General features: G+C 36.2%; 1 protein-coding gene across 2 annotated transcripts in view; it reads left to right on the forward strand.

Annotated features, from left to right (window-relative positions):
• LOC111504111 (NFX1-type zinc finger-containing protein 1) overlaps nt 1–15,041 on the forward strand; it is a 41,249-nt gene that overhangs the window by 15,838 nt on the left and 10,370 nt on the right. For both annotated transcript variants that reach the window (XM_023158601.2, XM_074180885.1), the window contains exons 7-14: nt 169–456; nt 3,643–3,868; nt 6,420–6,644; nt 6,974–7,272; nt 9,612–9,887; nt 9,943–10,190; nt 11,474–11,786; nt 12,006–12,278. In XM_023158601.2, coding sequence (XP_023014369.2) covers nt 169–456; nt 3,643–3,868; nt 6,420–6,644; nt 6,974–7,272; nt 9,612–9,887; nt 9,943–10,190; nt 11,474–11,786; nt 12,006–12,278 — 2,148 coding nt within the window. The remainder of the gene's footprint in view (nt 1–168; nt 457–3,642; nt 3,869–6,419; nt 6,645–6,973; nt 7,273–9,611; nt 9,888–9,942; nt 10,191–11,473; nt 11,787–12,005; nt 12,279–15,041) is intronic.

The raw sequence follows: 15,041 nt of genomic DNA on the forward strand, positions 1-15,041 counted from the left end.
TTTCGTTACAGAATGCTTTTGATTTCACGAATCCACACATAAAATCTAAGGGTGTCATATCAGGTGATCTAAAAGGCCATTCTCAGAGACCATATTTGCCTATTCACTGGTTTAGATAATTATCATATAGTCGTCTTTCGAAACCATAAACATCTGTTACTTTTCTAGAAAGTGGATCCAACTCCGCAGACGAATGAGCCGGCAGTCATCGATAAAGAAGAGAAAGATGTGAATGGAGACGTTAACGAGATTGTGGTCGATCAGATTTTCGAAAATATCAAAGTGGAGCCTTTTCGAAAACTTATCGATTTAGAATCGATGGTTGACAGACAAAAAAGCATGCTACGAGAAGTGCAGGTGTTGGAAAACGAACCACATCTAAAGAATCGAGACTGCGGAAGGGACATACTTACTTTCGAATTGTATAAAATCGAAAGTGAAATAGAATATTTGAAGGTTTGTAGTTTGTTTATGGGTGTTGAATTATACCTAAAAATATTTCGTTTATACTAACATTCTTGTATGAAAGCGGTCTGACCAATTTTTGAACTGCTAAATATATCAACTTGCTGAAGTTTATACAAGACTTCAATATGATGATGGTAATAATAATAATAATTTTCATTCACCATTTTTTATACACTTGGGCATATAAGATAAGTCAGTTGTACTACAAACTAGTAAAAATAAAAAGAGATTGAGCACAGATTTACATCTATATGTATATACACATATACACATACAGTGTGTCTCATTTCTCATAGAAACACCCCCGTATCTTCCGTAATATTCGAGGTGGAACGATGAAACTCTCAGGACTGATGGAAATGCTCAAACTGCACCCACCACCTGAATGGGGTTGGCCAAAGTGATATACACTGTCCGCCACTCGCGATGGAACACCCCATTTTTACGGTAAAACATATTAGGGGGCAAAATAGGCTCAACATTCCTTCAGATTCGTGATCAGGACTACCAACTTACTACGATTACACTTTTTTCCTGAAAAAATTTTAGTCCTGAAAAATCCGAATGTGTCTCACTTCTTATGGAAACACCCCGTATCTTCCGTAATATTCGAGATGGAACGATGAAACTCTCAGGACTGATGGAAAAGCTCAAAATGCACCTACCACCTGAATGGGGTTGATATACACTGATATACAATGAATATATAATTATCATCTCAGTTTACTCGCACCAGAAAAATTCACCCCCCTGTATATGGGATCGTTCAGCCAAAGGTATTTATTTTCTCAATTTAGTTTGGTAGCGTGAGAGGTGCTGCCACCTGATCAGGAAAAGTTTGAAATCCGTCCTGATCACACGGATTGAGAATTAGTAGGCAACTTGGTCAACAGCTGAATTTTTCCTACCTTCTAATCTTCGTGGAGAAATGGCTAGGTTATGTCACCGATTATATCCTCAGAGACTGGATTCGGCCACGGCTTAAATGCGTGGTCTTTTAGGGGTTTGAGGGAATGAAATAATATTAGCAGAGTTTTCACAAACCAACTTTATTGATGAGTAAAGTTGGCAGAATAATCGGATTAACAATAAAAAAAATATAAATGAACAAAAATTAATACTGAACGTTATTTACACTATATAAAAGAAAAAGAAATATATAATTATAACCATGAGCAAACTATGGGTAAACTACTAAAACAAAATGACAGGAGTATTCCTATGAAAATTTAAGTAACTTCACTCAGAGCATAGATATGCCTTGCCTGAATTCTACTAGCTATGCTATAAAACCAACTAAAATACAACTCTTAGAAACTATCAAGAGACCCACTTAATCGCTCCTCCCTGTATAACGTAGGAAATTACTATGACCTATAATAACCTAATAAAATGAAAAGGGAACCCGATTCGTAGCTATATTATTATGGTAAATGTTCACTAATACTCTACTCTACTCTAACATCTACACTATATATCAGAATTGTTTAAAATACGCTCACCAAAATTGTCGTAGACGGACTCCCCTGAAAACTCCAACAAAAACCACTATTTCCCCAAAAACCCTTACCAGGAACTCGAAAAAATCTCTAAATCACTAAATTGAATAAACCCGCGAATACTTCCTAAACCCAATTAGTATCACTTCTCTAAACCGTGACTTGAAATATCTCAATATTTCAATGCACTCAAAATTTCCTCTAGAATTTCCAGCTACTGTAGGAAATTCAACTGGATTCACCAAATCTCCGCGCACCACTGACTTTGCCTCAAATCAACTAAACCTCGATTATTTATCAATTCCAAAACACCTCGCAAAACGGTGACCTGAACTACCTCGTATTTCAGTACCTCCAGAAGTCACTCAGAATTTCGTAGAAAGTCCAACCGACCTACTTCTGAGTTCGTACGCTCCTGACTTTTTACCTCAAGTCAGCTAGCCAAATAAAACGCGAATAACTCCCAAATATCGAGATCACTTCTCGAAACCGTATTTCACTCTATTCGAGTATTTCCCGAAACTCTGGAGGAAATTCAACCGGCCTACTTCTGACTTCGTACGCTCCTGACATTTTACCTCAAGTCAGCTAGTCAAATAAACCGCGAATATTCATCGCACTACTGAAATCCCCTCGCGACCCTAGCTTTCCCAGCAACCTCCCCAAAGGGGCGAACTGCCCCGGGCAAGAGCCCCTAAACGACCCTGGGGTCCGCGCACGACTGACTTAATTCTCTCCCAAAAATTTCCACCTTAACTCTATTAGGATATGTAATTCAAATAATCTCATAAAAATTCCCACCAATCAGAAAGTCTGAAATTATTTCCGGAACTGGTACTCTACGTCCTCTACATGTCCAGCGGATAAGCCCGCAAGAATTACCGTCTAGTTCCCGACATTTCTAATGTCGTGAGTCTGCTACTTATATATAGATGTCACTGCAAGGGTCATTTTGATATTTTTGCTGTTTTGAATAGTGGTATGTAGACTATGTCAGACATTAATTTTATCATGTCGTTAAAATTAAGGCTGGCACTCTAACCCCTCGGAACATAAATTTTGATATTTATTATACGTTTAATTGCTTTTTGGACTTTTATTCTAAATGGGGTATACAGAATGGATAACATATTTTCGACCCTTAACGAAAGATAATGAAATGAATTATGAGGTTGAATGTTTCAAAATATCGAATTTCTTGGCATCAAACAGTTATTTTAACGACTTTTCCTTCAAATGGCTTGGCTCTGTTGGCCTTAAGGTTATTTCTGAAAGATGATAAGGTTCCCTTTTCATACGAAAACACATGTGTTTTGGTATCTAAAATTCAACGAAAAATATAATATATCCAACTTGTTACAGGAGAACTAGAAATCCATCCACGATTAAACTGAACGCGGCTAATAAACCCAGAAACATCGAAGAACCAATTACTTTTCTCAGGTTTTGTGAAAAACTTACAAGTGTATTTTGAAATCACTTGTAGTGTTTTTCAATTTTTGCTCTGGTTTCAAAAATATCTTTATATTTTTTCAGTTAGTCTCGATGAATATTTCATTTTCCAACTTCATTTTGGTTGTAAAGCAAATCCCATCACATATCAAAACATCTAAACTGTTAATAACTCTTATTGAAAAGCGGTTTTTGAAAGCTTTATTGGTGTACTTTTTTGCAGATGAGACTAGGCGAAAGAGTCAATAGTAATTCGCCTCCAGAGTTTGTCGATTTGGCGAATCCTCACAACATGTCGTCTAAAGATCGCTGGAAGCTCTATTACCAGTGGCTAGATATTTATGTCGCCAAATTGAGGGCACGCAAAGAAGAGGTCAACAGGAGTTTTCGGAAATTGTACTCAGTCTATTCCGAAATGCGGGATATGGAGGATGCAAAAATCATGAAGAGTATGGGTTTTTGATATGAAATATCAAGTAGAATTATTTATTTTTTCATTTACGGGCAAGCCCATTCAAAGTAGAAATTACAATGTTGAATTATAATTAAAATAAAATCAGATAATGTACTGAATTACAAATTGCAACTAAGAATAGCTTGAAAGGGGTACATTTAAAGTTTAAAAAGGGGGTAATTTTAGAGTATAAAACGACAAAAATAATGAGCTACGATAAAACATATACTACCGTAACCTATACACTGAAACATTAAAGCGCAGTATTCCCTAATTGAGTTTTAAAATGATGCAAGGAGATGTTAAACATCTCAAGATCAACGTAATTATTGGCTAATCATAAGATTCTTGGAATGCAACTATTGAATGTGTGGTTCAAACAAAAAAATAATACGTAAAATGTTTGTTGCTGTCGAGGGGAGCAGTTTTGAACATGTAGGTAGATGAACTGTTTCTAGGTGTTCAGCACAACTGAATTTATATTCTGTGTATCTGAGGAAGTAGTGTTGGACATTTTCGATGTTCTTAATATAAGTTACACAATGAGGAACGGACCAGTGAACAATAAAGGGCTTCAATAGCAGTTGGGCAAGTGAATTCGTGGGTTAGTCGTTTGATAAACCCCGGCATTTCCATGGCTTTATGGATAGCCGCAAGTATATGTAGAATGAAACTCAAGGTGGGATCAAGAACAACCCCAAGGTCTTTTATTTGATTGACAGAGTCCAAGACATGACCAGTTAAAGTGTAATCAAAAGTGGTAGAAGGTACATGGTATTGATAAAAGCGTATGACATGACACTTTGTGGCATTCAAGTCCATGCCATTCAAGGAGCACCAGTTTGATAGATTGTCAAGGTCAGACTGAAGCCTATGGGCATCCAATGAGGTTTTAATAATCAGGAAAAGTTTTAAATCACCTGCATAATAGTGCTTTAGCGTTCTGGCAGCAATGAATAATGCCGTTAATGAATAAATTGAATAATAAGGGACTGAGGTGTGGCCCCTGAGGAACACCGGAGGTTACTTCAAATAACGTGGAGTAGTGATAATTTGCTCTAACCAATTGAGTCCTATTAGTAAAATAACTACTAATACGTTCCAGTAATACCCCACCTACACCATATCTGTTGAGCTTTTGGAGTAATACAATATACACAAAATCAATCTGGCAGCCCTTCTCCAAAGATTCCGACAGGAAGTGGGAATAGGTAACTAGGTTCAATTCAGTCGATTTCTTAGTACAAAAACCATATTGTTGTTCAATTATGATGCCAGAGCAATCATAGGTAATGTTATCTGCCAGAAAGTTCTCGAATATCTTGGGAATTGTAGGTCAGTAATTATTAACGTCTGACTTAGTAACCGATTTGTATATTGGGGTGACATAAGATTGTTTCCAATAATCTGGAAACACGCCTGACTGGATAGATTTATTGAAAACATAGAAGAGAGGGCGATAGTTGATAGTTTTCATCTCTTCGAGCTCAGTATTGATGCGGTTGGTTTTGAACATTTTACTTGTATGAGTGTACCTGAAATTTAATGTGTCAGGGTGAAATAAAAAAAATACTAATCAGGAATTTTCATGGATCCTGAAGACAGATTTTTTGTTTATTTTGATCAAGCTGAACTACAAAAAAATGTGAAATACGAAGAGGTGCAAAAATAGCATTAATACGAAATATACAAGATTCTAATTCAGAATCCATCATTTTGAATTCATACAAACTAATCAATAACATGTTTCATATTTTTCTAAAGGCTTCTTGATTTGACTATTGGATGATTTTTAATATACTCTGCTGAATGACTGTACATTTTTATATCATTAAAATAGGTTAGGAATGAATAGGTTTTTCAAAGAGTTAGCTCATCGAAGAATTATGGAGATAAAGCTGTTGTATGATTGAGTCTGTGAAAACAATCATGAAAGGTTTGCACCTGCCTAGTTAACGACTAGGGACAAGTAGAGATAATTTTGAATACGTTCACCAGTTGTATAGGCAATCAATATCGTTTTGTAGAATCAACGTATCGGCCTCACATTTAATTATTTGAAAACATTTTGAACCGTCAGCAAATAGCAAAGCTTTACTTTCATGGAAGCAGCGAATTTGATCGTTAATGGAAAGGTTAAACAACAGTGGTCCCAAATGTGATCCCTGTGGAACACCCGCATAGCAATGATTAACCCTGAAAATTTGCGTTATTTCTTTAATAGATCTATTAAATCACCTTGTGAACCGCTCAAAAACTTCAGGGATTACGCTAAGAATAGAAATGTCAGATGTTCGGTCTAGTTTATATATTGGAGTAAAATATGAGGTTTTCCAGTTCTCCGGAAACTCGCCTGATGATAAAGAAATATTAAATATAGTTAACGTTTCGGAAAACTATCCGTTTCTGTTCTCGAAAGTCAAACTCGCTTGCCTCAATTAGAAATAGTTATATTTCCTTTAACAAACGTCAAATACGGCCCATTGAGGCATTCTTCCTTCCAAGTATGCAAATTTTCAAATTTTGAAGTTACAATGTTATTCTAGGCAGTCTAGTCGTCGGAATGACAACTACAGGTGCGGCTCGTCTTCAGTCTTCCTTGCAATCCCTCAAGAGTCCGATAGTGATCGTGGAGGAAGCCGCCGAGGTGCTGGAAGCTCACATCATAAGTTCTTTGACGCCTCACTGCAGACATTTAATTCTCATCGGCGATCATCAACAGCTGAAGCCAACCACCGCGAACTTCAAAATTGAAACCAAATATGGTCTAGGTATTGTAACTTCCATAATATTAATTGTAATGTATTGCATTGACTGTGAATACCATACACATAAAAGTCATACCATTCATATGAAAGTCATACCATACACATTAGTCATAACATACACATGACATCCATACCATACATATGAAAGTCACACCATACACATGAAAGTCATACCATACACATGAAAGTCATAACGAATCCACATTTACTGAATATTTGATTTCTATTGGGTACTTTCATGAGTATTTCACCAGAAAGGCTAAGTGAAAGCCCATATATGTACATATATTTGGTGGAATGTATAATTGCAAACATTTTCTGTCATTTTACAGGTATCAGTTTGTTCGAGAGGATGATCAATAACAAAATCCAGTGCCACACTTTGACCGTTCAACATCGAATGCGCCCGGAAATATCTTGTCTTATCAGACCTGCAATTTATCCAGTCTTAGAAGATCACATTTCTGTCAGTAATCGACCTCAGACTCTTGGAGTAGAAAAGTGTCTTTATTTCTTGGATCATCAAGAACAAGAAGACATTTGCAAGGATAATAGCAAGAGGAATGTGCACGAGTCGAAATTTTTAATAAGACTGGCAAGACATCTAGTACTAAATGGCTACAATCCTACGGTGAGATTTATACATTTGCTAGTACTATGTTGCTGTATCGCTGCTGTTTCAATGTTTTAACAGAATCAGAATCAACGAACTTAGGCGTGCGCAGCGTTATAGAACAGTGCTTTCAAAAAATTGTTCTACAGCCCCATCTAGTGGCGAGTTACAGAAAAATTGATCTATGAAGGTTTTTAGGCTATCATCACGATCAGTTGAGCGATGAAGAAGTTTATCAATTACCTACCAACCAACAAACATCCATTTTTATATAGTAGATTTTCTGAAATAAATAAGTATAACTGGTTTTTTTGTAACGGGATTCTTACTGTATATATAGAACAGAAACACCTGGAAATCCTGCATGCATGTGTCTAGATTTCAAAGGTTATTTGAAATATAACAAAGAAGCCCTTTGGTTTTATACTTTATTAAAACCTAGAGACAGGGACTTGCCAGGAATCGCACGTTGAGAGATAAGACCTCGACAATCCTTAGCTCGCACAAGTTGCGACGTTTGAGGGTGGTAGCTGGCTAACAGAAAAATACAATAAAATAATATGCTTTATTGTCAGAAAAACAAGTCTTAATGACAAAGTCATGGTAGAAATAATTTAAAACAAAATTGAAGAAGTATCACAGAATCAAATATACGTATAAACTCAACTACATTAAATGGATATGAACAGCAATATTCAGATACAAAAGGAATCCAGATCTTGAAATATTACTTCATAAAAGTACATAAAATGAATAGTCTAAAATGAGCTCCTTTAGGGTACTCCTAAATTTGGTATATTGTTACGTTTTTTCCCGTGGATTGACCAGTAATTGACTACACTGAACAATAATTCAATTTAACTTTATTTCACTTTAAATACAACAAACACTTCAACTATTACTCGAATTTAAGATGCACTGTTTGGAACCTTTGGTGTAGTAATGAATATTACTCGAATGTCTAGCGCCTTACTAGATCGCTTCGCGCACCGCACTGTAACTTCCACTTGACTGTGTCGATATGCTCGTGGCTAGCGTTTATATATCGTAATCGAAGGCGGTAGAAAATTTGCCGGAATTCCATCGAAGTCGGTAATATTATTCGCGCGCTCTTAGCTACTTCACAATTGATTTATAGCTACCAGTGGCGGGCGGCGTTATTTTCTTTAGGGCATAATTTACAACAATATACAAATAAGAAATAAACATTTGAACGAGGTATATTTTTAGGAAAAGTAAATTTTTTAGGAAAGAACGGTTTTGGCATTCTACTTCTTCATCTTGATACAAAAACATGTGAGAATCGAACAAAACTTTGGCGTGGTTTTTTATCATTGAGCTTTTGGTAATAGGTGAGGAGATCATGTGGCTGATATGCCTTGTATTATATCGGGAATTTAAATTGATTGCATGACAAAATTTTGTGTAAATCAAGCATACACTCTCCCAAATAAATATATACGTCAAATGTCAACATTCTGTGGTATTTAAACAGAGGTTTACAAGGGTATCTTGGCTCTGCTCTGCAGATATAAAGCAATGTTCTTTTTTTATGAGGAATACAGAGTTTAGTAAGAATTAAGAACTGTTGCCCCAAAAACAAATCCCATATTTCAAATGAGAGTCAATTAGAGCACAATATGCAGCTTTTGCTGGTAAGAAATTGAGTTCTCTTGCTAAAACCTTATATAGCTAATTTCTTGCACAAAGATGAAATATGAATAGAGAATGAAGGGTCATCAACATGTAGTCCAAGAAACTTGGTTACTGGTTCCATTGCTGTTGGTGAAGTGCCTAGAAAAACTTCACTAATCGTGCTTTTGAAGGTTAATGGTGCTTTTGAAGGTTAAGATGCATATGTCTCAGAGATAATTTAGTTGAATCACTCAATTTTCTAACATCTTCCATATCTGCTGAAACGAAATCATTCAGTTCATTAATATCTTTGCTATTCCATACTATTGTGGTGACATCAGCAAATAGAGTAAATTTTCCTTTGATTTCAATTGAGGCAATGTCATTTATATATAAGAAATATAACAGTGGTCCCAGCACCGAACCTTGGGGTACTCTACATGACATGACTCGACACTCAGACATCATACCCTGTAGTGAGACTTGTTTGGTACGCTCTGATAAATAAGAATGTAGCCATCTCAATGAGACTTCTCTTAAGCCATAAATTTCCAATTTTTCCATGAGTATACTGTGATCTTCACAGTCAAATGCTTTCATAAGATCACAAAACAGCTGGGTATATTTCTTTTAGATATGAACTACTTTGAATTGTGTTTAGCAGTTTGTCGTTATGTATGATTCTAGGTTGTTTTTGTAAGATTTGTGAATTTTTTTTTCAGAAAATTACCATTTTGGTTGCGTATTTGGGTCAAATGTTTGAGATGCAACGTGAAAAGAGACAGTACTCCAATTTGCTGCAAGGCATAAGAATTGCAGTCTTGGATAACTACCAGGGAGAAGAAAATGATATTATACTTTTGTCTTTAGTTCGGAACAACAGCGAGAATAAAATTGGATTCTTAAAAATTGAAAACAGAGTATGTGTGGCTTTATCGCGGGCTAGAAACGGTTTGTACATCATGGGAAATATGAATCTTCTTTGTAATAACAGTAAGGTAGAGAATTTTAGTACATTATCGAGCAGATTAAAGTTACTCTTATTTTTTTTAGATTTGGCCGAAAATAAGAGAAGCGCTGGAGAGCCAAAACGCAATTGGTCATAATCTAATGCTCCGTTGTCAGGTACACTATGACAAAATAACTCCTGTTAAAAAAGCAGATGATTTCAATAGTTTTCCGGAAGGAGGTTGTAGTCAAATATGTGGAGCGAAATTGGGATGCGGTCATTTCTGCAAAAGATTATGCCATGTTGAAGACAAAGAACACGTCCTTCATAAATGCAGGGAAAAATGTAGCAAGTTAGTATTTAGAAGAGTAACCCGAAAATTAACTGAAAACATGTACTTACTATTTTTTTTAATAGATAATCTGAGACAGTTTCTTATATTTTTAAATCACTATGCATATTTAAGGTTTTAAAATTAAAATTTTAAACAAATTCATTCGTGCTATGGGCTTTTTCACGATCATAATGAGATTGCTCTTGTTCAGACACTCGGACATTTCACATGTGTTCAGACATTTCACATGTGTGTTCGGACATTTCACGTGTACATACACGTGACCATTTCATGTGTGTGTTCGGACATTTCACGTAAATGTGTTCGAACAATTCATATATGTATTCAGACATTTCACGTGTGTGTTCGGACGTTTCACGTGTATGTATTCGGACATTTCACATGTGCTTGGACATTTTAGGTGTATGTTCGGACATATCACGTTTGTATGTTTGGACATTTCACTTGTGTGTGTGTATGTGTTCGGAAATTTCACAGCTTGGACATTTCAGGTGTATGTGTTCGTTCATTTCACGTGTGTTTGGACATTTCACGTCTGTTTGGACATTTCACGTGTGTTTGGACATTTCACGTGTGTTTGGACATTTCACGTGTGTTTGTTTGTTTGGACATTTCACGTGTGTTTGTTTGGACATTTCACGTGTGTTTGTTTGGACATTTCACGTGTGTTTGTTTGGACATTTCACGTGTGTTGTGTGTTTGGACATTTCACGTGTGTTGTGTGTTTGGACATTTCACGTGTGTTTGGACATTTCACGTGTGTTGTGTGTTTGGACATTTTACGTGTGTTGTGTGTTTGGACATTTCACGTGTGTTGTGTGTTTGGACATTTCACGTGTGTTTGGACATTTCACGTGTGTTGTATGTTTGGACATTTCACGTGTGTTGTGTGTTTGGACATTTCACGTGTGTTGTGTGTTTGGACATTTCACGTGTGTTGTGTGTTTGGACATTTCACGTGTGTTGCGTGTTTGGACATTTCACGTGTGTTTGGACATTTCACGTGTGTTTGTTTGTTTGGACATTTCACGTGTATTTGTTTGTGTTTGGACATTTCACGTGTGTTTGTGTTTGGACATTTCACGTGTGTTTGGACATTTCACGTGTGTTTGGACATTTCACGTGTGTTTGGACATTTCACGTGTGTTTGTGTTTGTACATTTCACGTGTGTTTGTACATTTCACTGGTGTGTGTGTGTGTGTAGGTTAGAAAATTTAATGTGTGTGTGTGATCGTACATTTCACGGATGTGAAGATACAACTCTGTTACTATTTTATAGCGTCTTATGCGAAGACCCAACTCACATATGTCGTGAGCTCTGCTTCAAAGAATGCGGCCCGTGTAAGTATCTTGTGAATCGCAAATTACAGTGCGGGCATCTCGTCGAAATCACCTGCCACTCAGATCCAACAGTGTACGAATGTAAAGAGGACGTTTACACGAAGTTACCCTGTGGACACGAAGCCAAAAAACCATGTCACATCAACCCGGAATTGTTTCGGTGTCCATATCCTTGCGATTCCAGAGTGGAACCCTGCGGGCACTCATGTACCAGGGGTTGTCATATCACCGATGATCCCGATCATTTAAAGGTTGGTCTTGAAATGTCATATGAATTATTTTTCATTTCGTTGAACTAATTGAATTATCCAAATATTAATTGACTCCATAATTATTTCACACAGTGTGAAAACGTTAATTTCATGAGGCACTGCAGGCCTCATAAAGACATTGTCTGTTTGAGGAAAATAACATTGTTCAGACTAATCCATCATATCCCCAAAAGTCACTAATGTAAAGTAATTCCACAGTACAAGTGCATGAAACCGTGCGATAGATATCTCAAAGGGTGCACTAATCAGACTGACGAGGCTCATCTTTGTCGAAGAATGTGCTGTGAAGAATGTCCAGAATGTGAAGTGGAAGTCCTGAAGAAGAAAAGAAAATGCAATCACTCTTTCAAAATTGCCTGTAAACAAGACGTCGATCTGATTCCGTGTCGTAAACCATGTCTGAAGAGCTTACCATGTGGTCACAAATGCACAAAGACCTGTGAAGCACCTTGCGGCAACTGCCGTAAAATGGTAAGTTTATTAGAAAATGTAATTGTTATTTGATTTGATGAATTGTTTTCTTGGTGTTGTATCTGCATGGCTAGTTTTTATGGAGGACAAAGTCTTTTCTTGTGTAATAAAGTATAAATTAGCTATATTAATTTTCCTCAAATAGTAAGTACCAAAACACGTGTTTTCGTTGAAGAAGGGAACCTTTATCAGCTTTCGGTAATAATCCTAAGATCAACCAGATCCAAGCCATTTAACAAAAAAGTCGTTAAAATAAACTGCTCGATGTTTAAGAAATTTGATATTTCAAAACATTCAACCTCATCATTCATTTCATTATCATGTTGAAAATATATTATCCAGTCAGTATACCCCATTGAGAATAACTGTCAAAAAACCTTGAAAGTATCGAAGTAATAAACTAGATTTATCTTCTGAGAGTTCAGAGTGCACAGACGAGACTAAACAGCGTTGATTTTAACGACGTGACAAAATTAATGACTAGTGACATCTAGATATCAGTAGCAGGCTCTCGACATTAGAAATATCGGGAAGCAATTGGTAATTCTTGCGAACTTGTTCTTCTGGCCATGAGAGGGCGATAAGAGTATTAGTCTTGGAAACAATTTCAGTCATTTTGATGGGGTGAGAATTTCCTGGGGGAATTTGAACTTCATCCCCTAACTGAATGAAGTTTGGAAGAGACAAAAAATAATTAAGGCAGTCGTGCGCAGAGTTCAGTTGAATTTCTTACAAAGGTTGGAAATTCTAGAGAAAGTTTTGAATGAATTGAAATATTGAGATATTTCAAATCTCTGTTTCGAGAAGTGATATTGGGTTTTGATAATTATTCGTGGTTTGATTCAGTTTAGTTGATTTAGAAAACATCGTCGAGTTTCTGATAAGAGTTTGGGGCAGTTTTTGGGAAAAAGTGGCTTTTGTTGGAGACTTCAGGAGAGTCCCTTCACGATTAGTTGGTGAACGTATCTTGAAAATTCTAATCTATATTGTATATGTTATTGCATTTATATCTGTTTTACATTTTCGAATTGGCACCTAGGGTATTGTTGAAAATTTATCATATAGCTACGAATTGGGTTCCCTTTTCCATTATTTAAATATTAGTAAGTTTTTGGTGCTTTTCCTACGTTATACAGGGGGAGCGATTGAGTGGGTCTCTTAATAGTTCCTCATAGTTGTGTTTCATAGCATAACCAAGTTCCCCCTACTCTGCGAAGATAGAAAGGTAAAAATTTCACCTGTTGGCCAAGTCACCCACTAATTCTCAATCCGTGTGATCAGAACGGAATTCAAACTTTTTGGTGGCAGGGTGTATTTTTATTGTGTGAAAATAATTAAGATAATTATTATATATTTAGGATCATATATCATTAGTAGTATATAGGGATTGCTAATAGTTTTAGAGGGAAAACCAAAATTGACAATAAAAGGAAGATTCATCTTGAAGCAAATGGTATCCGGATCAATGATGGAACAGAAGTTGCCAATAATTTTGCTTGCCACTTTGCCAGAGCAGCCTCGGTAGCTCTGTTAAGACATGTAGGTCAGAACATGTCACTACCACATACGGTATCGGAATTTAACGAAAACTCAATGTTTTTTGAAGAAGTGCTAGAACCTGAACTAGTTTCAACAATAACCGAACTAAAAAATGAAAAATCGAGTGGCCTAGACGATATAACAATAAAAGTTCTAAAATATGTCATTCCATCTATATCTGATATTCTATTGAATCTTATGAATCTTTCTATAATGGAAGGCGTGTTTCCGAGTGTCTTCAAAACAGCCAAAGTTATTGAAAGTTATTGAAAAAATAGTAGCAAATAGAATTATTGCGTTTCTCGAAAAATACAAGATTCTAACCGATCATCAACATGGTTTTAGAAAAGCTAGATCAGTTGAGACCGCTATTGCTAAAAAATTCGAGTTTATTTACAATGAAATCGATAAGCGGAAGTACGTAGTTTCAATATTATTTGACTTGGCTAAGGCGTTTGATTCAGTAAATAGTGACATAATGGTTAGTAAGTTATATAACATTGGCATTAGGGGGTTCCTTCTGGAATGGATAAAATCTTTTATGGAAGATAGGAAAATGGTAGTGACTGTGAATAATGCAGTATCTGATATTCAAGATATTATCCTTGGGGTACCACAGGGGTCCATTTTAGGCCCACTGTTTTTCTCCATCTATGTAAATGATCTTCCAAAGTATATAAAACAAGGTTTTATTATCCTATCTTGTGGAGGAGCTAGAAAACAACATTAATTCAGTCATGGATGACATGATTTCTTGATGTGATAGAAATCAACTAAAACTGAACAAAAGTAAAACAGTACATTTAAGCTTCGCGTTGAGTAAAACAGTGAAACTCAACAGCATCCAACTTTCGGAAACAGCCAAACTCCTTGGTATGTTTATAGATAAAACCTTGTCTGGGGAACCCCCTATCGATTATGTCTGCAAAAAATTGAATCAAGCGTTATTTGCAATACGACAGATCAAAGACGTGCTTAGTTTAGGTGGTATCAGGACTGTTTACTATTCATTGGCGTACTCACATATGGCTCAAAATGTATTAATGTGGGGTTCTTCTGTGGGGGGCAAAACGTGTTTTTATTGTTCAAAAAAGAATAATTAGAACTATCTTTAATATTGCACCCAGGGATAGCTGTAGACCTACTTTCTGCAAGAACAAGATGCTAACGTTACCTTGTATCTATATATATATAAAGCTCTGCTCCATGTGAAAAATAATGTAC

This window comes from Leptinotarsa decemlineata, unplaced genomic scaffold (genome assembly GCF_025532065.1).
Source record: "Leptinotarsa decemlineata unplaced genomic scaffold, Ldec_3_MD MMD2_P_RNA_scaffold_2, whole genome shotgun sequence".
NCBI classification, from domain to species: domain Eukaryota; kingdom Metazoa; phylum Arthropoda; class Insecta; order Coleoptera; family Chrysomelidae; genus Leptinotarsa; species Leptinotarsa decemlineata.